This window comes from Narcine bancroftii, chromosome 2 (assembly GCF_036971445.1).
Source record: "Narcine bancroftii isolate sNarBan1 chromosome 2, sNarBan1.hap1, whole genome shotgun sequence".
Taxonomy (NCBI): domain Eukaryota; kingdom Metazoa; phylum Chordata; class Chondrichthyes; order Torpediniformes; family Narcinidae; genus Narcine; species Narcine bancroftii.
The window spans coordinates 283,191,764-283,218,010 of NC_091470.1; the positions used below are offsets into that span (position 1 = coordinate 283,191,764).

The 26,247-nt window shown below is 37.6% G+C and overlaps 1 protein-coding gene across 4 annotated transcripts in view; it reads right to left on the reverse strand.

Annotated features, from left to right (window-relative positions):
* The window catches only part of LOC138752701 (putative leucine-rich repeat-containing protein DDB_G0290503), a 287,373-nt gene that overhangs the window by 193,878 nt on the left and 67,248 nt on the right, over positions 1–26,247 (reverse strand). For all 4 annotated transcript variants that reach the window (XM_069915411.1, XM_069915412.1, XM_069915413.1 and 1 more), the window contains exons 4-6: positions 23,566–23,712; positions 20,426–20,596; positions 9,662–9,745 (exon numbers count right to left, since the gene is read on the reverse strand). In XM_069915411.1, the coding sequence (XP_069771512.1) occupies positions 9,662–9,745; positions 20,426–20,596; positions 23,566–23,712 (402 nt within the window). The remainder of the gene's footprint in view (positions 1–9,661; positions 9,746–20,425; positions 20,597–23,565; positions 23,713–26,247) is intronic.

Below are 26,247 nucleotides of genomic sequence, written 5' to 3' on the forward strand. Positions count from 1 at the left end.
ATAATCTGGCTGTTTATTTCCTCTTCCAAAATGTACCACCATACATTTCTCAACATTGTATCCCATCTGCCATTTCTTTGCCCACATTCTTAAGCCATCCAAGTCTCTCTCCGATCTTTTGGTTTCAAGACTTCATACTCCACCACCTATTTTGGTGTTATTGACAACCTTATCCACAAAACTATTCAATCCATAATCTAAATCATCGATCTACATTATAACAAGAAGCGGCCCCAAAACTGACGCCTGTGGAACACCACTAGTAACTGGCAACCAACCAGAACATAATCGATCCCTTTATCCCACCCTTTGCTTTCTGCCTAGCAGCCAATGATCCACCAAATCTAATATTTTTCCTGTAACATGGGCTCTCATCTTATTAAGCAGCCTCTTATGTGGCAGCTTAACAAAGGTCTTTTGAAAATCCAAATACACAACATTCACAGCCTCTCCCTTGTCCATCCAACTTGAGATTTCCTCAAGAAATTCCAAAAGGTTGGTCAGGCAGGATCTTCCCTTCATGAAACCATGCGGTCTTGGACATATCATGTCATGCACCTTGAGGTATTTCATAACCATGTCCTTGAGGATCGACTCCAATAACTTTCCAACTACTGACGTTAGACTAATAGGCCTATAATTTCATTTTTTCCGCCTCTCTTAAACAGCGGAAGTACATTTGCGACCTTCCAATCCTCTGGAACCATGCAGAGTCTATTAATTCCTGGAAAATCATTTCCAAAGCCTCCACAATCTCCAAAGCCACCTCCTTCATATCCCATGGGTGAACATCATCCGGTCCGGGAGACTTACCTATCTTTAGTCCATTTAGCTTACTAAGCACTATCTCTCCAATGTTGTAAGCCACATTTTACAGTAAAATTCATTGTGGTCACAACCTACAAAATGAAAGTGCCAGCTATCAGTCATTCATGATTGTATATCATGTCAAAGTTTGAGTTAATTGTCACATACACCAAAATGCAGTAATAGAACTTGTTTTACAAGCAGTCCAGCTGGTAATCTCAATGTACAGCAAATTTAGCACAGCAAGGAAGATACAGTATAAGAATGTAGTTACAGAGAGAAATACGTTGGAATGAAACAAAAGCAAGATAATTAACTATTGTTCATTCAGTAGTCTGATAATGGCAGGAAATAAACTATTCTTGAATCTGCTGGTGTGTGATAGAGTCGTAGAGTCATATAGCATGGAAACAGACCCATCGGCACAACTTGCCCACACCAACCAACCATACTAGTCCCACCTGCCTGTGTTTAGGCTATATCCCTCTAAACCTATCCCATCCATGAATTTCTACCATACACTCACCACCTTCAGCATTAAACTACCCCTCAGATTCCTGTTAAATTTCTCCTCCTCACCTTAAACCTATGTCCTCTAGTTCTCAATCCCTTACCTTGAGTAAAAGACCCTCTGTGTTCACCCAATCTCATTCCTCTCATGATGTTAGATATGTCTGTGAGATCACCTCTGATCCTTCTACACTCCAAGGAATACATCCCTTGCCTGCTCAATCTCTCTCCATAGCTCAGGCCCCAAGTCCTAGCAATATCTTTGTAAATCCTTTCTGCATCTTCTGCAATTTGACATCTTTCTTATGGCATGGTCACCAAAACTGCAAATGGGACCTCACTGTGGTCATAAATACGCCTCCCAACTTCTATACTCAACATTCTGACTGATGAACAAAATTGTGCCAAATGCCTTTTTATCCACCCTTTTTCAAGGTACTACGTACCTGTACTCCTTGATCCCTCTGCTTTACAGAACTCCCCAGAACCCAAACATTGACTATTTTGGTCATACTCATGCTACACTACCCAAAATCCAACACCTCATATTTCTCTTTATTATATTCCATTAACCATTTCTTTGTTCACCTACCCAACCAATCAAGATTCTGCTGCAATTTTTCAATCTTTAATACCATTTTCAATACCAAAACTTTAGTATCATCCACCAATCTGTTAATCATACCATGTACATTTTTAATCTAAATCATTGGTCCCCTACACATTGACAAACCGCTGAATTGGCGGGTGAACAAATAGTTTAGAAAAACTGGTACCTCTCTTCATACTGGACCAAGGAACAACGGTTCTATGTGCCCTTTCACACTGCCTATCCAGTAGTGCAGAGCAAAGGGGCGCTTATCCTCTAGCAGTAATATTCTGAGTGACGCATTGAGCGATGGTGGACTTTCCCTCCCAAAGTTCCATGCAGTAGAGAAACCCTTCCATGAGTGCTCTGTGCATACAGCCCTTTCTTTTTGTCAGGAAACTTTGGGATATGGGGGCTTTAAAGGAAAAAGGTGGCTAGTTCCTTGCCTCCCCACAGCCTCTCTCACTCTCTCTCTGTCTCTCACCACTCTTTCTCCTTATCTTTCTTTTTTCACCTATGTCTCTCATATGTGAACCAGTAGATTGACAGTTAATTACTGGATTCAAGTGCCCATGTGAAAGGGGCTAAAGATATAGATTATAAACAACAATGCACCCAGCAATGAATCCTGAAGCACATTACCTGCCACAGGCCTCCAGTCTGATGTGATTTCCTTGCTGTTCAGGTATGTCAACGCTGAGTGAAAGGCCAGGGAGATGGCATCTGCTATGGACCTTTTGTGGCAGTATACGATTTTGGACTGGGTTGAACAGGCTGAGAGATTGGGGTTAGAGTGAGCCATTTCCAACTTCTCAAAGCTTTTTATATTGGTGGATGTCGGTAACACTGCATTCTTGATTGGCACTAGGATGATCGTGGCCTTCCTGCAGCTGGTGAGTTCAAAGTGTAGCAGGGAGAGGTTAATACAGCCACCAGCTGATCTGTGTAGGCTCGGAGGATTCCGTTTGGGCCACTTGCTTTCCATAGGTTCACTCTCCAGAAGGCCAATCTTACATCTGTGGCAGTGACCATGGGTGTGGGTTTGCCCGAAGTTTAAGAAGTATGTGCTGCTAGCTCACTGTTCCCCTGCTTGGAGTGAGTGTAGAATGCAGTAACCTCATCCAGGAAGGATGCACTGTGATGAACATGGCTTCAGGGAATTTTGTTTCGAGACTGTTGATGGAGGTGAATTGTTCATCCATCGCTACTTTCATGTTGGCCTGGGGAAGCCTGTTTACTGCTGGAAATTCCTGCAGCAGGTAGCAGGGATGGAACTTTGCTATTAGATGTTCCAGGTCTGGGGAGCAAAAGAGGTCAATAGGACTGCCATGGCTGAGCTGCATGTAGTGTTAATGAGGAAGAAGATATCTCTGCCTTCTGCTTTTTCTGAGGACAACGTACAGTCCATCCAATAAATTAAAAGATCTTCTGGTTGAATAGCACAGACAAGATTAGAAGGTGTGAGCCATGACTCAGTGAAGCAGAACTCAAGCAGTATTTTAACTCTCATTGAAAGGTAGTTCTTGTTCTAAGGTCATCCAGTTTTTCCAGATTGGAAGTTTGTCAGCAGTGCTGGGGAGAGGGGACTTGAAACCACAACTTCGATATCACTTGCATCCCAGCCAAACGCATAATGAAATACGGTGAAAGGACTTCACATCCTCAGCTTTATGACAGGAAAGGACAGTGCAGGAACCATTCATCAACCCATGAAAAAAAGTAGTGCAAATATTTTTTGAATGATTTTATTTTATTTTAATGGCTATTTTTTTTAGTATACAAATTTATTCAGTTTTAAATATTTGTAAATTATTTAAATCAGTATGAATAGAGTTTAAATGTTTCTGATGATCAGACCTATTTAAAACTAATTATAATACTTTTGGCAAAGAACTGACTGTCAAAGGTTGTCAAGGCATACCAGTCCAGAGCCTGACAATGCAACATTGTGAACCTACAGCATTATCTCAAGGGAGCGTAAGTGACACCTCTTGCTTTTAATACTGAAAAAAGTAAAAGAGATAGCCAGAGTCTGAAGGCAATGAGACCAGGCAGCAAATAAGGTACAGTCCACTCCTTCCAACTGCACATCGAGGTAGTAGGTTGGGTATTAAGGCCTGAAATTGGAAAGTGGTCATACTATAATTTTGGGTCCAATGTCCAAGGTAACATGGTCAGCTGCATTTATCCCAGATCAAAATGCAACCTAATTTTGGAAAGAATTGCCAAGGTACAAACCGTGATTAAGATCTATTCTCTATTTTGGCCAACACAAAGACTCTGAGAAATGTTACCTGTGAACCAGACCTTCGGATAACCATTAAAAATGCTTTGTCAGTAGCTATTATTTAGCTTGATTACTTAACAACACAATGAGTACAATATATAACAAGAACAGGAAATGGTGGAACTACTTAGCAGGTTAGAGAACATTTGTGGAGAGAAACTGGATTAACCTTTTAGGTTAATGATCCATCATTTCTGAAGTCTCGCATTTGCAGTATTTTTGGTTTTACAGCATAATACACTTTTGATAGCATTCAAAGCCTTAAGTACAGTCATTTTATCAAACAAATTTTTAAATGCCAGAGTCTGGATCAAGAGCAGCAGTAGGTCAATTGGCATTTAAGCTTATCAGGAAGGTCATGGCCAATGCAATCTTGTCTTCAACAGGTTCAAGGAAGTCGCAAACCTCTCAAAGAACAAATTTCTCCTTATTTCCATCTTATACGGGTAACTCATTGCATACTCAGACAGCAGCAATAGAAATTATCCAAGACAGTGTTACATGTAAAATATTTTTTTCATTTATTTATCATCAAATATATAACACATTATTAAAACTTAACCCTCTGTGTGTGTGTTTGTGTTTGCGGAAAATATCTAAACCATTACAATTCAGGCCCAATTCTGGAATATCATTTCAAAATCCAGTCTCACAAATCTAGTGTTAACATGAATTCTCTTAAATTGATGCAAAGAAGTGTTTACAAATGAGGTGGGAGAGACCGGGGTGACATGCTGTTGTAAACTCATGAAATCCTTGTTGAGTTGCTTCCCGAGAAATGTCCTTTCAGATGAGTGATAGTCAAAACTCCCCTTTTCCTTTTCTAGGGGAAAACAAAGCGAATGGCTTTCACAAAGTTTCCAGAACCCTTTCGTGGGTCAGCCGAAATGTGACCTTCCCTTTCTAGACACGGTGTGGTACATTAAGTCCCCTTCAGGTGACCTTTACTTTATTCATGGTGGGGCACACTCACCCCCTTACAGGAAGAAATCAGACAAATTGTTCATTACCACATGAGGCCACTTCAGCACAGTATTACTTCAAGAGCTCTTGCTCTTCTGCTGCCTCCTTAAAATGGCCCATGATCAAACAGTGTACTATTTCTTTAATGTGTTGGTCACATGGTCTCTGTGCCTGTTTTCCTAGTATACCTTCTCTCTCTTCTGAAGTAATGAATTTGAGTACACACTATCCCCAACGTGTCAGCCCATAGTCAATCTCCAAAGCTTGCAGGGCTTGCATCTTGATTTGTTCTCTTAAAATGACAGTCCCACTCAAATGAAATGAACTCGAAGAATGTAATACTTCTTATTCTGAAAAATGCCCCAGATTCTAAAATTTTCAGCATGGGAAAGATCATCTCAACACGCCACGCAGAATCTTGTATTTCAATAAGATCACCTCTCCTTCTAAATTCCAATAAGTACAGATCAAATGTGATCAACCTCTCTTCATACATCAGTTTCTTTATCGTCAGAACGAGCCCAGTGATCCTTCTCAGTACTGCCTCCAACGCAACCATGTTCATTCATAAAAGTTCTAATCAAAGAAATGTATTAAGTTTCTCCCTCTTTGATGCCCTTGATGTTTCAGTGTCTTCTACTCATCCAAATGAATAATTTAGAACAGCATTTTCAGTAGAGGCCTTATTTCAGTTTATCCCCCCCTCCCCACGTTCTATTTAAGGGGAGGGGGTATGAACTGAAATTCTTAATTAAGGCCACCAAGGTGTATAGGAGGACATGGAAAATGAAGAGATTAAACATTTGTTTGGGGGGAAGGAAAGAACTTTGTTGCTCTGTTTTGCTGTATAGTTGCCAAGCTGCACAAGCTACTTTCAAGATTGGAGGCTTAGAATTACCTAAATAAATGCAAAAAATGAACAATGTTTTTAGAGCTTGACATGATTGTGTTTGACTGACATGGAAACAGCTATGGCTATGAATCACCTTCCATGTAGTTTTCCTCTTCTATCACCTTCAATTCCAGGAAATAAGCATGCAGACTGAAAAGTTTTGCTCCATATTTATCACAACCACAAATGCCCTCATTTTACTGCAAGTTTTTGTGACAGATAGTGAAAGTACATCTCCTTTTGATAGATTTTTATTAAAGACAGTATATATTGTTCATTATTTTCCATAAAATTTCAGGCAATTTTTTTTTAGATAACCTTATAAGAAATGGATTTGTTTTGTAATAGTTAATTTTTGTTACTTTCAGAAATAATTTTACCCCTGTGTTCATTGACAATAAAGAATTTTGGCATTATTCAGTAGAATAATTATTGTATATTTTCATTACTTCGCTGCAAAACCCTTCTCTGCCCATATGTTTAATTTGTTTGAATATATTTTCAAACAAAACTATGAGGCCAAGCAAGCTGAAACAACATTTTAAGATTATACATAAAGAGAAGAAAGATAAACCTTTGGATTGCTTCAAAACCCTTCGAGATGGTGAGTGAAATGTCACAGAAATTAGATAAAGGTCTTCTTACACCATACAAGATAAGTGAATTGATTTCTAAAAGTGGAAATGCTGAGTATGTCAGTGTCCATAATAACATCTGACGTCATGAACTTAAATGCCAAAGAAACTATTCAGGCAATTCCAATTCAGGCTGTTCATTGCATCATTCATATTGGCTAAAATTTAGTTGGACTTTTAAATGCTTTGCTTCCAATTGTCATAAAAACTGAAAACTCTATAAAATCACATCCCTTTCAAGACCGTCTATTTCTACAGTTGTGTGAAGAAAATGACAAAGATTTCCATGCATTGTTGCTGCATACCGAGGTAAGGTGTCTGTCCAAAGGAAATGGTCTTCATCATTTTGTAGTATGCTGGGATATAATTGTTTCCTTTCTTTCTCATAACTAGCATGGAGAAAAACTACTGTATTTAATGGCATACAAAACCCTTTTTTTCCAAAAAATGTCTCAAAAATATTCTAGCTGAAATTAGGGGGGGGGGGAGGAATGTCTTATATGTCATCAAATACTGTAGTTGATGTAAAGTTGTACATGTTTCATGTGGCAGATATCTTTGATAAACTCAATTTATTGGACAAGACCTTTCTGGTAAACACAATATCCACATTGATAGTAAGGAAGTCATTTTTTTTTTAAATTTCAAAATCTATTGGACAATATCAGACCGAGAAATTTTACAATTTCAAAATATGAATGCAAATCCAGAGGATGATGGCAATACTTTTTATGTGAAATACCTAAAGCCAATACACAGATCTGCAGGAAAGATTTAATGATGTGTAAAACCTCAATATCATGCATTGGATAATAGATCCATTTGAGGAACAACCCACCAATGTGGATGCAGAAATTTATCAATTGATCTTCAGAATGATATAATTGCATGTTCTTTGTTCAATCAGTTTTAAATAAAAAAGATTTTGGGTTAAAAGTGATCTGCTGAATAGGTTTCAAAAACTATGGAAAAAGGCTGAAATATTTTTCATTGCCTTTCCCTCAAAATACTTCATTGAATGTGGATTCTGCAAGGTAGTTCCTTGACAAAATCTAGGAACAGACTTGATATCACAATTTGGACTCTGAAATTAAAAAGCTTGCACAGGAATGCGAAACTCAAGGATCTCACTAAAATTTACATTTTATAAGAATTATTTTTAAAGTTCTTTTTATGAAGTTTTCACATCCTTCAGTTTATGCTTAAGGATCCCCAATGACACCTTGTGTACCAACCATTGCGCCCCAAGGATCTCTTTTTTTGATTTTTTTCTAGCAAGTATGTTCATGTTTTCTTCTTTCTTACATGTTCAATAAGAATGATTTCTCATTTGTCTGTTTGTTCTGGAGCCACCATTGTTATCTCAGAGGAAAAATCTTTCTTTCTCTTCACCTTACAAAACATATTTTTCATGTTTTTATGTTGTTGGTAGGAGAGAAGTATGGAAGAAATCTATAAACAGCTACTTCACAGGGAAGGGGAGGGGTCTTAAACTTTGAGCAGAGTCCTAAGAGGGGGGGGGGGAATAACTAAAAAAAGCTTGAGAATGACTGATTTAAACTTTCTGCTATTGGTCCTTTGCCATTATTAATTTCTCAGTCTTATCCTCCCAGGACCAACATTTAATTCAACAATTGCTCTTTTTTTAAAATTATCCTTGGAAGTTTTTGCTGCCTATCTTTTTATTTATTTTCAAACCTTTTCTTCTCATTATTTTCATCTTACTTTGCTTGTTTCCCAACACTTTGGATGACCATTAATCTTTAAAACAGATATTTTTTTGAATTTCCTTCATTAGCTCTAGATGAGTGACCTTTCATAAGAGCCTTACTTTCTTACTGAAATATATCTCTACTGAGATTTATGAAATAGCTCCTTAAATCTGCCTCTATAGGTCCACCACCTTATTCCTTCAAATATTTTTTCCCAATCCACTTTGGCCAATTGTCATCGTTCTGAGAATCAGCTTTTGTTTATATTTAGGACAATAGCTTCAGATCTAAATTTATCATCCTTGCAATTAATTTGAAATTCTAATAATCATTTACTCTGAAATCACTTATCTCATTACACAATTCTAGATTGAAATGACCAATTTTCTTATTTGGTTCCTCAATGTATTGGTTTAATAAAAACCATCCCAATTACATTCTATGAATGTGTCCTCAAGCCTATTTGAGCCAATTTAATTTATCCAATCTATATGGTTATAAATAGTCAAATTATTGCTGTATAATTGTTATTTCACTATTATTTCTTGATTTATGATTCGATACAATTTCTGTGTTGAGGACCAATACTATGGCTTATCTCCACCCAATTGACTGAGCTAATACTGTTTCTCAGCACTTCAGGGATGTTATAATTTATTAACAGTGCTAGATTTTCCCTCAATCCTATCAGAGCAGCATTTCCTCTTCAATTCTGAGAATCAGAAAATTGTGGACAGTCAGGATTCTATTAAGAATTAATTTATCCTACAAACAAGAGCATATAAACAAGATAATGTAAAATAGAAACAGGAGAAGGCCATCAGGCCTGTCTAGCCTGCTCCACTATTCAATGAGATTATAGCCCAGCCTTTCATGGACTCAGCCCGACTTACCTTCCTTTTCCTCATTTGCCTTATTTCCATTGCTGTGCTTTGCTTATTTATTCTCTTGTCCAACAAGTTCCATCTGCTCTGTTACACCAGTTTACTTTAATCAGTTCACTTGCAGCAAACTATAAATAGACATTTAAAAATCTAAACACACATAAACAAGTCTAATTAGGTAAGTTGCAAGATAGCCAAGACAACAATATCCTGAGCCTTTGTAAAATATGAGGGATAATAAAACCCTGTCGGAACAAATGTTTTGACCAGCATAAAACCTATCCAATAATGCAAATTATTCTGAAAGATTAAACCATTATGTTTTTTCTAAACCGTAATTATGAAAAAGGCTGCAAAGTCTATTTATTTCTAAAATTATTACCTCTTCTTGACAAGCAGAATATTGCTTTTTGGACTTAATCAGCTCTTCTTCCAAACCACATAATTGGCTTTCTTTCTGGTGAATCTATACAAGAAAAACAGAATTTAGTAGTACAATTTTTTAGGCCTTTATGATCCTAATTTACACATATTTGCCCTCCTTCACCCAAGTAAGTCCTGCACCTCTATAAAATATTGAAAATCATTCATTTCTGAAGAATAGACACAATAATTTAATATTTCAACACAAGATGGAAATAAAAAGTACACAAATTCCTTGTTTCTATTTAAAATGATAAAATGGCCAATCTAGTGTCTAATAACCCACTCTATATGCTGAATGTTTACCTATGGTTTCAATAACAATTTTAGAAATTCAATTTTTCAGAATATGGCTCAGTTGGTGTAAATTAGATATTAGTTTCTATCAACACACAGGGTGAATGAACCGTTCAGAAGATCCTGCACCTTTAGCAAAGCAAGTCTTTTATTTTCCCATTTTCTAAACACAGAAAAATGTATCCCTACAATTCAGAATATTGAATGTCTTATAGAAAGTGAAAGGTCATTTATAACTGTCCACAGGATTGATGGAGTTAAGATAGCTCCTTGACCTTCACCCTGCACTCATGAAGTATGGTCTCAGATGAGAGAGCATGATGCAAGTTTTTGGAGACTGTCCTTTTTATTTAATTGAACAATATAGGTTCATTTCTATATGCATTTCATAATCATGGACTGAGATTTAATTTTCAAACTTCCTCTCGATGAACAACAAATGAATTTCAAAACTGCTCATAAGTTCTGAATTTGTAGGAATTCAAAATTATATAGCCACTTTTTGCTGCTTCTGAGATGATCCAGCTGAATAATTGCTTTAGTGCACAATATAACATTAAGGTCATGCTGAATGAATGAATAAGGACATTTTTTAAGATGAAAAATCTCATCTTCACTGGAAATAAGGCTCCAACCTTTATATTTCAAACATAGCTACATAGCAAGATATTTTACATACTTGAAGGAGAAATCTCTGTACTTAACAATAGTAAGTTAAAAAAGAAACATTTATACCTGTGTTTACTTGGCAATGTGCTAGAAATATCTTTTCTGACTATATATTTGTTATGCTGAATAATCCTAAACATAAAACCATGTTTTTGTTCATTAAACAATGCAACCTCTTAGAAAAATAAAACTTTTAACATCATTGTCCATGCTTGATAAAATCCACAATTTTGATTTGAGCTCCTCCATGCATCTGACAACTACGGGAAAAAAATAATTTAGGACATACATGCACAGCAACATCCAACCAATTGGGAACAAATTTTTGGGATTTTTATTCCTGTCAGAGGTTGTGTGCTCCAGGGCTCCAAACCTCAACACCCAGGTGTTAATCAGTGCCCTGGAACAGGTCTCAGTGGTTGTATTAACCAGTGGGTCTGCCTCCAGCTACCTCGTGGAGTGGTTACCCATGGCGAGGAAATATCTTGCCCCATGGGAGACCGGCAGCAGCCCTACAATGTCAATATGTACGTGGCTGAACCAATGTCTTGCTGGCTCAAAAGTCTGGGGGGGGGGGGGGGGGAAATGCCTTGATAGTTCGTAGGTCACTCTTGTGGAAGCCTGCTCTTGTGAGTCTTACCTGAACATGTTCCCACCTGGCAATGGAGCCTGTTGAATTTCCCCTTTTTGTGAACATGTGAGTTTGCTTAGGTGCAGAACACAAAATTCCTTCAGTGTTCTGATTTCCTTGTTCTTGTAGCTTAATTGGCCGCAGTAAGTTATTCCATAGAGTAGATTAATGGAAATGAGAATTAAAGGGAAATTAGATGCAGGGATTGCAATGATAATAGAGTGGAGAAATGGGACTAATGGAATTGCTCTCATGACAATGAAGATGGACCTAATAGACTGAATAGCTTCTTTTTGTATTGCAATAAGATTTGTTAATTCTCTCTCTCTCTCTCTTCCTTCCTTTTTACTCTCCCCTTCTTTCTCTCTCTCTTACTCTTCTCTCTCCCCTTTCTCTCTCTCTTGTGATTGCATATATTTTGACTGCTGCAGAATTTGAAGGAAAGGTCTTCATTCATGCAAGATATTTTATCACCACTCGATTGCAATACATCACATGTGATCGGACCATGACCAGAATGGGTGCAAAATAATCCATTAACAAATAGTTGCAAGGATTCATATACTTTTAGACACATTGTTCATTGTTTTTTGATAAACAACCTTAAGCATAAAATGGAAAAGCATGTTATCTTCTACAAGGAAGTGATACTATTGAAGGACGACACTGTTTTATTCACTTTATGATATATAGCTTTCTAACATCTTAGCTACATAGAATTGTGAAAATACTTTGTCGAGCTTTTAACCACAGGTAATACCTTGCTTCACTGTAAATCAATAATATTTCAGAATTGATAAAAACAAAATCTATTTGCATCAATGTGATAGGATGTAATATTGAGATTGACAAAATTGAGGTTAAAATGTTTAGGGTTGGCTGATGAATCTCATATAATTATAGTTTGACTAAGTCCAACTTCTTATTAATTAATAAACATGTTGTCAAAAAAAGGAATTTGGTTCCCTGATAGATGTTGAATTTTCTTTTTAATTAAGCAATTGCATTATTAGACGATAAGTGAATTAGGCAGATTTTAAAAAAAAGCTTTTTAGTTCCAGGCAGTAAGCAAGCCAATTGAAAAGAATATTTCTCTCTTGTTATTTTAAAGACCTGTCTTTTTCCAAGTTTATTTTTAGAGCATGATTAAAAAAGAAAAGGGGGAAAAATTAGAACATAATAAATCCAAAATAATGTGGGGTGGAAGTGTTAGCGTAATGCTAAGTGCAACGCTATTACAGCACCAGCGACCGGGGTTAAAATCTGGCACTGTCTGTACAGAATTTGTACAGTCTCTCCATGTCTACATGGGTTTCCTCTGGGTTCTCGGATCACCTTCCACCCTTCAAAACTTGCGGGGGTTGTAGGTCAATTGGATGTAATTGGGTGGTATGGACTCGTGGGCCAGAAGGGTTTGTTACTGTGCTGTATGTCTAAATTTAAATATAAAATGTTAAATGTTTCCAAACTGCAAAAAATATATATATTTCTTTGTCATAAAAGGTGTCATTACGTCATACTATTCTTATTTTTTCCCCAAATTTATTGTAAAATTGGGAAATCTAGAATATCCAAACACTTACTTGATCCTATGATGGTAGATAATGCCATCAGTTGCTTTTAGTAAACTATGTCTTTAGATGTGACCCAAGCCAGCTTTTGATTGATGATCTTATTATTTAGGTGACTATTAGTGTGGTAATTTCATCAATGCACCTACTATTCTTATTCTGTTTCCCACTAGAAGTAAAGACAGGATCAAGAAGGTTATGTTCTCAGAAATACCCGATAACCAGCACCCCTTGAAAAAACATATAGGCTATAGAATTACTGTTTCATTTTCTGAAGAAAAGCATGTTGAAAAATATACATGCCTTGTAACAACAGAAAGAGTCATGCATTCAAGATATATGACTGTTATTCCAGTTGATTTTTCCGAACAAAAACATTTTTAATAATGTGTTTCGAATATTGAAGGTATTCACAACTTCCAGTTGCACACAAAATAACTTAGTTAATCTAAAAATTATTAGTTGAAAATTATGTTTTTTCTGCAGGTAGCCTGTCAATCTGAATTATTAACTCTGGCATTCTAGTTTAATGTATATTTTAACCAGATTGTGTTTATCTTCCTCAGTTCTATTGTCTTACTGTACATCCACTGGGTTGGGTAACTACTGCATGGTCCAAAACATCATGTGGTGAAGGGTGAATTGAAAATGTTTGCGCTAAGATTGAGAGGTTTCTGTAAATGGCCATCTCTTTTTTCTTTGCCTTTCTCTTTGAAGCTACTCTTATTTACAGAGTAGTATCTTGCATATTCATTAAACAAAGATCAGAATAGACAGGAGGAATGCCATGCAGATGCAGAATCTGCTTGCATTCACTTTCACATGTGGGACTGACTTCCAAAGCAGATCTGCTTTGACTCCAATGCCCAGCCAGCATGATCTCGCTCAGTACGATAAACCAAAATGTGACATGTGTAATACAAAGCTTGGTGAGTATTGAGGCTCTTCCTTGTCCTCTGCAAAGTTCATGCCCATTAAGCATATATAGAAAAAAATATCCCTGGGTTACAGTGAGAATATCTTCAATATGAGATAAATACATGGTTAAAACTATCAAAAAAAATCATTAATACCAGAATTCTATTATCTAAATATGCAAACTGCATCTTCACAATTTGCCAGTTTCTCCTTGATCTTCCAGTGTCATCAAGTTAGAATGATCCTAGTTCACTTCAGGACATAATAAAACAGTCAGAAATATGATTTTTTTCACTGTTTCCTTCAATAGGTGCAACTGCAATAACACACAGGAAGGTTATAACAAGGATAAATCATTTACATCCTGAGCCTGTTTCATCATTTAAGAAAAGTAGATGCTCCATGTCCTAACTCCATATACCAGATATTTCCTTCATATCTGTTAATGCCTTTGGTTAACAAAAATTAAATAATATCACATTTTAAATAAACAATGCATCAGCCATAAGTTGCTGCTTGTGGCTTTCAGTGTAGTTTGTTTGCACTGAATGCACTCCAAAGATATTCACATTTTTAGACTATGCCCTAAAACTGGCTGAACCCATTCTGGGTGATCACCAGCTACCTTATTAGGTCCTTTTATTCCCTTAAAAAACACCACATTATCTTGCAGTCTTTCTGGAATTTGCACAACTTCCCCAAATATTTCTATCATTGGAATTCTAAATCATTAAACTACAATGCTCACTCTCCAAAATACAATAATGTATTTTCCTAAAATTTTTAACAGTACATTAAGTGTGACCAAATTGTGCTTTGCACATCTGTAGCATACCTTCAACCTCCTTTTATTGTCACCCTTTTTGATTGTTTTCTGTGATTTTTCAAAGATATATACTGATATGCCATCAATAAGAGTTCAGACAAGTGAATGGAATAATACTTGGCTTTTGTTAACAGACTCAATGCTACCTTAGTCTGGCCAGTGGGACACTAAGCATCATTTGTTGTACCAGTTAGGCAGACACTTCTACAGCAATAGCCAATACACCAGTACATCTATGTGAGTGTCTGTCAGTAATAGTACATACATAAAGTGTCTTTTTGCTCTTCAAATATTTCTAGTACCTGTCCTATACATTTGAGGTCCAAAGTGGCTAGCTTCATATTTTCAAGCATTAAAATCTATTTGCAATAATTGCATTTATTGTTTGATCTATTAGTATTCTTTGAGTAATTACTTTAGCTCCTGTCAATCATCCCATTTCCAATACAAGTCATAATTCACTTGAATGCTGAAGAATGAGGGGAGATTTGACAGAGGTATACAAAATTATGATGGGTATAGAGTTAATGCAAGGTTAGGAATGATAAAAACTAGAGAACATGGGTTCAAGTTAAGTTCAAGTTCAAATTTATTGTCAGAGTACAACTCTCCGATTCTTTTTCCTGTGGGCCACACAGAATTTCTACTTATTGAGAGTGTACATTGTACTCAAGAAAAGAGAAATGTAAACAAAGAAAGAAGTATAAACAAACTGACTGTGAAAATACAGTAAAAAAAATCATTATTCAGTAATAAACAATCTGCACAGTAAAAGTCCTTAAATGAGTCTCTGACTGAGTCTGTGGTTTAGGAATCTGATGGTGGAGGAGTAGCAACTATTCTTGAACCTGATCGTATGGGTTAAGGGTGAAAGCAGAAAAGGTTATAGGGAATAGTGGGAATTTCTCACACAGAGAGTGGTGGGAGTGTGAATGGAGCTGCCAGCTGAATTGCGAAATGCAGGCTCAAAGTTGATATTGAGGAAAAATTTAGACAGGTATATGGATGGGAGGGGTATGGAGGGATATGGCCTGGGTGCAAGTTAGTGGAAATAGGCAGAATACTAATTTGGCATAAACTAGAAAGGTTGAAGGGCTTGTTTCTATGTTGTCGTATTCTATTTCAAATTTCAAATTTAATAAATATTTTCTTGTGAGAATTTTGCCAAATGCCATCTCAAATTCATAGGGGAATTGAGTTCAAGAGTTGAGAGGACATGTTGCAACTTTACAAATCTCTGGTGAGACCACACTTAGAGAATGGTGTTCAGCTCTAGCCACCTCATTATAGGATGTAGAAGCTATGGAAAGGGTACAGAGGAGATTTACCAGGATGTTGCCTGGATTGGAAAATGATGCAAGGTTAGCAGAGTTGGGTCTTTTCTCTTAGGAGCAAAGAAGGATAAGAGGAGACTTAGAGGTCTACAAGATTCTGAGAGGCATAGATAAGGCAACCAGCCATTCCAGTTTGCAAAACTGGACATTAAAATTGTTGATCTCTGACAGCAATGACATCTGTAGCCAGAACACAAAATGCAGTTCCTTGAACTTACATTGGACTTTTGAGTAGGAGGCCAAAAATAAAGAGGTCACACTGGTAGATTCAAAGTAATGGGCAAAGAAAGGTTTGAATTACCCTTCTGGCCAGAGGGGAAATGTCCTGAGAAACAGTCATCCAGTCTAGATTGGATTTCTCCAATGTAATGGAAACTAGTCATGGTCATTGGATGCACTATGCAAAATAGGAAGTATTAATGAATCACTTCACTTTGTAAGTCCCACAGTGGTGGAAAGAGCTAAAATGCTAAGTTTGGCACAGATGAACAAGGGAGCCACAGTGCAATAAAATGAAAATGCTTCTGAGAAGGTAAATTGATAGAGGTCCTAGTGAGATCAGGAAGTTAAGAGTAGAATAAGTGGTTCATGTAGGCAATGGCAAGGGCGTCAATATAGGCCATACTTTCGCAAAACTAAATGCCAAAACATCAGATAGGGTGTTTAAAGTGGGTGATCTGTTTGCACTCATTACTTGACTGAATACAACAGACATCATCTGCACAAATAGTTTGTCCATAAAAGGCAACTATTTAAGCATTGACTTTAAAATGTTTAATCTTGAAATGGAATTTCTGCAATTTTTGAGGAGTATCATGCAATTGGCATACTACTTTTTGGCCTGCAGTTTTCTGGGTAAAGAGGAAAGATGTCAATGTGAGGAAAGATGTCAATGTTCATTCTTAATATCCTGAATAACTGCCTGCAATTTCAGAAGTTGTGATAAGGTGTCAGGGTCTCCTGATTTTGAACTAGCTCAGCTTTGTTCACCAATCTCATCTTCAACAGAATTATTCTAAATCCAAAAGTTCACCTTCACTAACCTAAAATTTAATCTTAACAATACGATTTAAAAGATTGATGCCAGGAATATTGATCCACAGGAATAGCAACATTCCAATAAGTATTACTGACAGAAATATATATTTGATTATGACTCAAGACACTCCTGATTATTTATATATGAATTCTCTGAACTAATAGATGCAGGCGATAAACCAACAGTTTGTGGCTTCAGTGAGAGGTTGTACATCACCTTTTCTACAAGAACTGGTACAGTCTAAGGAAGTACCTTGCAACGTTTCTGGGCAATGTGATAACTAATCCTATCTTATCCTAATCCTATCTTATCATGTTCGATCCAAACAATTACAAGGTGTACATTAGCTTTTGAGATGCAAACATAATTTCAATCACTCAGATTACTTCCATCCGAATTGAATTCAGTTTAATTATCTCATCCCATGTACCAATTAACAGTGAAAAGTTTTGTGAAGAAAGAACTTTTGTACAACTGCTCACTAAAGCTACAAAGTGTTGAGGTACCACCTGCATCTCTTTGATCTATAAAGATGGGAGAGAGGGTGTGTAAATCAAGGGGTGAGATTTCATCAAAACTTTAACCAGCAGTGATCAAACATTATGAAAGAAAATGGTTTGTTCATACCTTATGCTCACATGGGGACACACAAACATAAAACATAATAACAGCAGTGGGCCACTCCGTCCCTAAAACCTACTTCATCATTAAAATGACCATAGCTGATCTTCCATAGACCTCTTTATTTCTTCAATACCAGTCATCTACAGCTATCAATTCCCCCAAAATGTATTTACTTCCACTTTACAAACCTCTAATGATCCATAACCCAATGGAGTACAGAACTGCAGAGACTCACCACCTTCTCACCTCTCGGCAACTATATCCTTGTGGTCTTCAAATTTCAGGTGAAAAAGAAATGCCAAATGCACAAGTCAATCCATATGATAATCTGATCGGAATTTACTAGAAACAAAAGGATAATTTTCTAGCAGGTCAGCTGACTCAATAAAACTGCCGGATGCTGACCAATTGGGGCACTGCATTGTTTGGGTCACTCAGAACTTGGGCAGAGTAGTGTACATCAAGATCCAGCCCAGAGTTTGGAGAAATTATGGCGTCAAGTAAAGACGACAATAAAGGCACAAGAAGATTGAAGGCAATTAAATGTATATATTTATAAGAAATTGCTGAGCAGGTAACTATTTGAAATGTTGGAATTCTTGCATAACTCTGAATTGTAGTCAGCTATTTCTGATTGTTTTTGACAACATTCTGAAGATAAATTCATTTGGTAGCAACCTGGTAATTGGGTCCTGCTTTTATGCTTCTGACTCAACATGAATATCTTTGCCAGGTGGGAGTTTGCTGTGAGGACACTTAATGTTAAACATGAGGTTGGAGTATTTTTAATTGATTGCGCATTGTTACCAGTAAGTATTTCTTAATATTTCACATTTAAAATAAACATTGAAGCTGAAAAAGTGTTTTAGTAGTTTGAATAGTTTTAAAAACATTTTAAAAGTTTTTTTCTAAATTTCTGAAATATTTTGACAGCTGACTAATTCAGGGAAATGGTTGAGTTAGCTCGAATCTGCATCTACCACTTTGGGCACTCCCACCACCCTCTGAGTGAATAAATTCCCCCTCATGTTTCGCCTAAACATTTCCCCCTTCAATCTCAATCCATGTCCTCTTGTTCGAATCTCCACCACTTTCAATGGAAAAAGCCTGTCCACATTAACTCTATCTGTCCCCCTCAATTTTAAATACCTCTTTCAAATCACCCCTCAATCTTCTATGCTCCAGGGAATAAAGTCCCACCCTATTGAACCTTTCCCTGTAACTCCAATCCTGAAACCCAAGCGACATTCTTGTAAATCTCCTTTGCAATTTCTCTTTACTGTTTTTATCCTTCCTATAATTCGGCAATCAAAATTGCACACAGTATTCCAAATTTGGCCTCACCAATGCCTTATACAACTTCAATAAGACATCCCAAATCCTGTATTCAATACTTTGATTCATAAAGCCCAGCATACCAAAAGCTTTCTTCACCACTCTATCTACATATGACTCAATTTTCAGGGAATTATGTACCAGAATTCCTAAATCCTAGGAGTTCTACTACACTCCTCAATTGTCCACCATTTAACCGTTTATGACCTTTGCTGATGAGTCCTACCAAAATGTAGCACCTCACATTTATTATCAGTATTAAACTCCATCTGCCATCTTTCAGCAAATTCTTCTAACTAGCCTATATCCCACTGCAAGCTTTGAAAAACTTCTTCACTGTCAAAAACACCACCAATCTTTGTATCATCTGCATACATATTAATCCCATTTACCACCCTGTCATCCTGATCATTAATATATATGACAAACAAAAATGGACCCAGTACTGATCCTGAAGCACTCACTATCACTGGCTTCCAATGTGACAAACAATTTTCTGACATCTCCCATCCAACCATTGTTGAATCCATTTCATTATTTCAACATTAATACCTAATGCTTGAACCTTCCTAACCAACCTCTTCTGCGGAACCTTGTCAAAGGCCTTACTAAAGTCCATATAGACAACTTCCACAAACCACCCTTCCCTTGTCTACCTTCTTAGTTACCACCTCGAAAAACTCTAAAAAAATAATTAATCATGATCTACCATGTACAAAACCATATTGACTACTCCCGATCAATCTACGTCTTTCCAAATAATTGTATATATCATCTCTAAGAACACTCTCCATTAATTTACCCACCACCAATATCAAACTCTCAGGCCTATAATTACCAGGTTTACTTTTGGAACCTTTTTTAAATAGCAGAACAACATAAGGCAACCTCCAATCCTCCACCCCCTCCCTCGTGGCTAGTGGCATTTCAAATATTTCTGTCAGAGCCCCCCTAACCTCCTCAGGGTCCTAGGGAACATGGGCTTTTATGCAACTTCCCTGCAAATTGGCATACGTCACAAAAGGCCCTGTCAATGTGAAAGCCTTCATAAAGACAGATGAATAAAGGATAAATTATCTGCAGAGATCAAAAGCAAACATGGGCAATTCACAAATCTCTGTAAACTTTGGACCATTAGAAGTTCTTGATCAGGAGGAATTTGGTCGTGTGCAGCATAGCAATTTTACCAAAAATGTGGTGAAAGTTCCACTTGCAGGTACAAATAACAGCTGCTAAATTGTTTATGTAGAAGATATAACAGGGATGCAGCAGTTGTTCTTGTAAGATTCTCAATAAAAGTGAGTTACAATGGCTAACAAAATAAAATTGAATAGCAAGCTAACAATGGCAAATAATAAGAGGATTATCAGAAATTTTCAATCTAAACAAGTCATCTTTGTTGTCAGGAAAAGCATATGCTGCATCATCTTATAGCATAGATACAGCCATAATATAAAGAATTAATAACAATCATTGCACCTTGCAAAGGGCTTCTTTCAATTTCTCCTTCAGTGAATTTTTTTCCTGCTGCAGCTCATGAATAATCTGCTTCTTCTGGGTAATGGTCGTATTGTCCAATTCTTGTGCTTGAATGTGATGGAAAAATAATTGTGTTTCCAAATATTTAATGGTTTCTTCACACTCAGTCACCTATACAAAGAAAAATGACAGCCAACTTTCACAATAAAAATAATTTACAAGCTAACATGGATCTCAAAGGGATGAACCTGCTAAAAAATGTAGCACTTTTACACGCAATAAATCATGAACTTTGTCAATAATTACAAGTAATGAGAGAAAAATTAAAATACACTGTATAGTTCAAATAATTCTGCTAAAGTGTATCTGATTTAGGCCTGATTTACACAGATCTTGGCATGATTTTTGATCAATAATTAGCTCCAGCCGAATATATATTTATTATATATTGCTTCTAGCAATATATGCATACTCTATCTAAATGAGAGCAAGTGAACTGGTTATATCACTAAACTATCAAGATGAAAGTCAAAAGTTTGATTTCCATACCAACAAATTACAAAGTAATATAGATTTTCAGCCAAACATGGGAACAAACTTAAAAGCTGCCACATTGTTGTGAAAAAAGGCTTTTGTCCTTCTATCACTTACATCCTTAGAGGCAAGAATGTGATTGATCTAATTTATAGGGCAAGGTCTAAAACTCAAAATTTGAAAAAAAACCTAAGTAAATGAAAGAACCCTAATTTAAATCAAAGACCCAGTGGAAGGAAAGTAAACTGAAATCTTGTAAAATCAGTGAAATCAATAGACTATCTATAAATCTCTACACTTCATTGTGTTCTCAAAGTTGTAAATCAAATAGAATAAAACCTAGTGTCGCTGAGAATATTCTCCCAGAATCACAGTGCGGCTTTCGCGCTAACAGAGGAACCACTGACATGGTCTTTGCCCTCAGACAGCTCCAAGAAAAGTGTAGAGAACAAAACAAAGGACTCTACATCACCTTTGTTGACCTCACCAAAGCCTTCGACACCGTGAGCAGGAAAGGGCTTTGGCAAATACTAGAGCGCATCGGATGTCCCCCAAAGTTCCTCAACATGATTATCCAACTGCACGAAAACCAACAAGGTCGGGTCAGATACAGCAATGAGCTCTCTGAACCCTTCTCCATTAACAATGGCGTGAAGCAAGGCTGTGTTCTCGCACCAACCCTCTTTTCAATCTTCTTCAGCATGATGCTGAACCAAGCCATGAAAGACCCCAACAATGAAGACGCTGTTTACATCCGGTACCGCACGGATGGCAGTCTCTTCAATCTGAGGCGCCTGCAAGCTCACACCAAGACACAAGAGAAACTTGTCCGTGAACTACTCTTTGCAGATGATGCCGCTTTAGTTGCCCATTCAGAGCCAGCTCTTCAGCGCTTGACGTCCTGCTTTGCGGAAACTGCCAAAATGTTTGGCCTGGAAGTCAGCCTGAAGAAAACTGAGGTCCTCCATCAGCCAGCTCCCCACCATGACTACCAGCCCCCCCACATCTCCATCGGGCACACAAAACTCAAAACGGTCAACCAGTTTACCTATCTCGGCTGCACCATTTCATCAGATGCAAGGATCGACAATGAGATAGACAACAGACTCGCCAAGGCAAATAGCGCCTTTGGAAGACTACACAAAAGAGTCTGGAAAAACAACCAACTGAAAAACCTCACAAAGATAAGCGTATACAGAGCCGTTGTCATACCCACACTCCTGTTCGGCTCCGAATCATGGGTCCTCTACCGGCACCACCTACGGCTCCTAGAACGCTTCCACCAGCGTTGTCTCCGCTCCATCCTCAACATCCATTGGAGCGCTCACACCCCTAACGTCGAGGTACACGAGATGGCAGAGGTCGACAGCATCGAGTCCACGCTGCTGAAGATCCAGCTGCGCTGGATGGGTCACGTCTCCAGAATGGAGGACCATCGCCTTCCCAAGATCGTATTATATGGCGAGCTCTCCACTGGCCACCGTGACAGAGGTGCACCAAAGAAAAGGTACAAGGACTGCCTAAAGAAATCTCTTGGTGCCTGCCACATTGACCACCGCCAGTGGGCTGATAACGCCTCAAACCGTGCATCTTGGCGCCTCACAGTTTGGCGGGCAGCAGCCTCCTTTGAAGAAGACCGCAGAGCCCACCTCACTGACAAAAGGCAAAGGAGGAAAAACCCAACACCCAACCCCAACCAACCAATTTTCCCTTGCAACCGCTGCAATCGTGTCTGCCTGTCCCGCATCGGACTGGTCAGCCACAAACGAGCCTGCAGCTGACGTGGACTTTTTACCCCCTCCATAAATCTTCGTCCGCGAAGCCAAGCCAAAGAAAGAAGAAATCAAAGTACAAATTCACTAACCTGTTCATTATTATATTTCCAAAAAACATACAAACTATCCCAAAAATAAGTTACTGTTTATTGCAAATAGCAGTAAAAGGGCAAGACAGTAATGGTTGTTTTTTTTTCTCTATTTACCTTATGTAATTTTGTCTTTTGTAATTCAATTAAGCTTTTTTTAAAAATTTGTGGATACAGCAATGTCTCAGACTCTTTCAGCCACGAACCCATGGATCCCAAATGCACCCATGTGACCAATTAACCCGCTAACCCCTTCATCTTTAGAACATGGAAGGAAACCAGAGCTCCCAGATGTAATCCACATAGATGGTGAAAGAATGCACAAATATGTCACAAACAGAGGTAGATTCGAATCCAGGTCACTGGTGCTATAATAATGTAGCACTGACTGTTTTGCTAAGCATGGCCCTCTTCAAAGGAAGTTCTGTGAGAGCCTCTTTAACTGCTCCGTATCTGCACTTCTGGCTGCTCTCAAGCCCCACACCAGTGGGCCTGTGCTCCTCCTCCCCCAGTCTTTGTATTCAGATGCTTACCTGCTTTTTGGCCATACCTTTTCAAAGGGATCAGGTCCAAAATGTTGATTATATATCTTTACCTCCTATGGACGCTGCATGAGCAGCTGAGTTCCTCCAACATTCTTGTGTTTTAACTACAATTGTGTTTTCACTAAATGTAATTGCACTTATCTATTTGACAATGCACTCAGTAACAAAGAGTAGCTTCAAAAATGTTGCTGTTTTACCCTAGTAGTCATTTTCTTTTCAGCAATCAGAGCAGTTTGAAGATCCCGCTCCAGAAAATTAATCATTTGTTCTTGATTTTCAACTACATTAAGAGCAGATATATATTTCCGATGTAGTTTCTGCAGTAGTTTCTCCTGATGCTGGATCTAAAATAAATTTCAAAGAACTGCTTAACTATGTGTTATATTTATATAATCACGTCAGCATACAAAGGCAAAACACAAAGATCTAATCCAGCATGATAACTAAATTTAATGAATAATTTAAAGCAATTGACTTATTGAGCCAATTATCTGCATGTACTGGATGGACTGAACATACTGTATACCTGAGGCTTCCGGAGTTACAGAAGACCATGACTGACTGTAATCACATCATAATCAAATTTTCCCAAAAGCTTTTAAAACATGTTTTCAAGTAAAGAAAATTACAGAATAGCAAACAACTTCAAGAGTTATGGAATAGGGTTTAAAAAAATCAATTGGCAGAACTGTAAACATGCAACATCGATACAGAAATCAGACAAACACAATGGATCCATGAATGAAGCTGCCAGATCACAGTGGAAGACCAATTTTCATTTGGCAATGGCAGTGCTGGAAAAACTCAGAAGGCCAAGCAGCATCCACAAGAAGGAAAAGCAATTGATATTTTAGGCCTGAGCCCTTCATCAGAAAAAACAATTTTCTTCATTTCTTCATTCAAAAATGGACAAAGTAAATCTCTTCTAATGACACAAAATAATTTACCAGTGAAACAAACCAATGAATATGAAACATTCTGATTCAGTACCACTGTAACTACACCAGGGAATACATGAAGTAAATGCACATGTTAATCACCCCTCTTTGAAATAGTTCATTGTTGACATGTGGAAAAATCAGTTCACATACGTAGTCAAGATTGGATCTTATGTAACCCAGGGATGCCCGTATTCGATGAAATTTAATATTGTATTGGAATGTTTGTAAAAATTGAACTTCAAGGTCACATCCTCCATCTGCTCTGCTTTGAATGAAATAAAATCATTTGAATAAAACTAGGAACTTATTGTACATGATAACTTCTAGAAAAGTAGAAACAGTTAAGTTTTAGACTTGAGAGTAAAATGTTGAATGAAAATCCATGTCACAGACATGTTTTGATTGAACTGTGAATAGGCCTGGAGCTTCCATCAGATTTCACTAACATTTGAAATACGATTTGCCCAAATCATCATATAAACTAAGCAACAAAGTAAAAATTATTTACAATTAACTTTTCTTTTGAAAATTATTTGTATTACTTGGAAACAAATCTCATTGGAACCAATCCTACTCATAAAATTGGTAACTCTCCAAAGTCACATTAACAACGATTAGAAAATTCTGCCAAATATATCTATTTAAGTACATCTGAGGTGGCAGTAATTTTTTGGTACAAGGAAAATAAAAGGCTCAGTTTGGAAGAGTTTAAATGTTTTTTTTAAAAAGTTCACCGACAACTGTACTCGAATGTGACACAAGAAGTTCTATTTAGAACCATAGAACATTACAGCACAGAAAACAGGGCCTTCGACCCTTCTAGCCTGTGCCAAACTATTACTCTGGCTTGTCCCACTAACCTGCACCCAGTCCATAGCCCTCCATATCCCATCCATCCAAGTACCTGTCCAAATTTTTCTTAGAAATCAAAATTGACCATTTCAGCTGGCAGCCCATTCCACATACCCACCATTATCTTTGAAGAAATTCCCTCCAAATGTTCCCCTCAAATTTCCTGTTATTGGTCTTCCATCACATCTCCTCTCATTTTTCTGTGCTCCAGGGAACAAAGTCCTAGCCTGTTTAACCTTTCCCTGTAACTTAGTTCCTGGAGTCCTGGCAACATTCAAGTAAATCTCCTCTGCACTATTTCAAACTTATTAATATCTTTCCTGTAGTTAGGTGAACAAAACTCCAAATTTGGCCTCACCAATGTCTTGTTCAACTTCACCATAACATCCCTACTCCTATACTTAAAACTTTTGATTTCTGAAGGCCAAAGTGCCAAAAGCTCTCTTTACAAACCTATCTTCTTGTAACACCACTTTCAGAGAATTATGTATCTGTATTTCAAAATCCCCCTGTTCTACTGCACTCCTTGGATTCCTACCATTTACTGTGTCTGTTGTTTGTTGGTTTGTCCTTTCAAAATGCAACACCTCAAACTTGTCTGTATTGCAATTCATCTGCCATTTTTCAGCACATTTTACCCGCTGGTCCGGATCCTTCTGCAAGTTTTGAAAACCTTATTCACTGTCCACAATGCCTCCAATCTTTGTGTCATCTACAAACTTAATGATCCAATTTACCACAATTTCATCCATATTATAATGCCAGCTGGTGGGGGGAAGGGCTTCACGTTTAAATCTTCCCTGTGATGCCAGCTGACCAGGAGTCCTCGGGACCCGTGTTGAGATGGCGCCGGATCCCCTCCACCTCAGGGATGAAGCCCGCGGGCTGAGAAACATGTCAGGAATGTTATTATGTCAGTTCCGCTTTCTAAAAAGAGATTAAAACAGTTCTTTGCTGATTACAACGTAAATCAGTGTTTTCCTTTGCAGCTCTACCTTAAAAGGCACCACACAGATCATTGATATTGATGACAAACAACAATGGTCCCAGAACTGATCGCTGATCACTAGTCACAGGCCATCAATC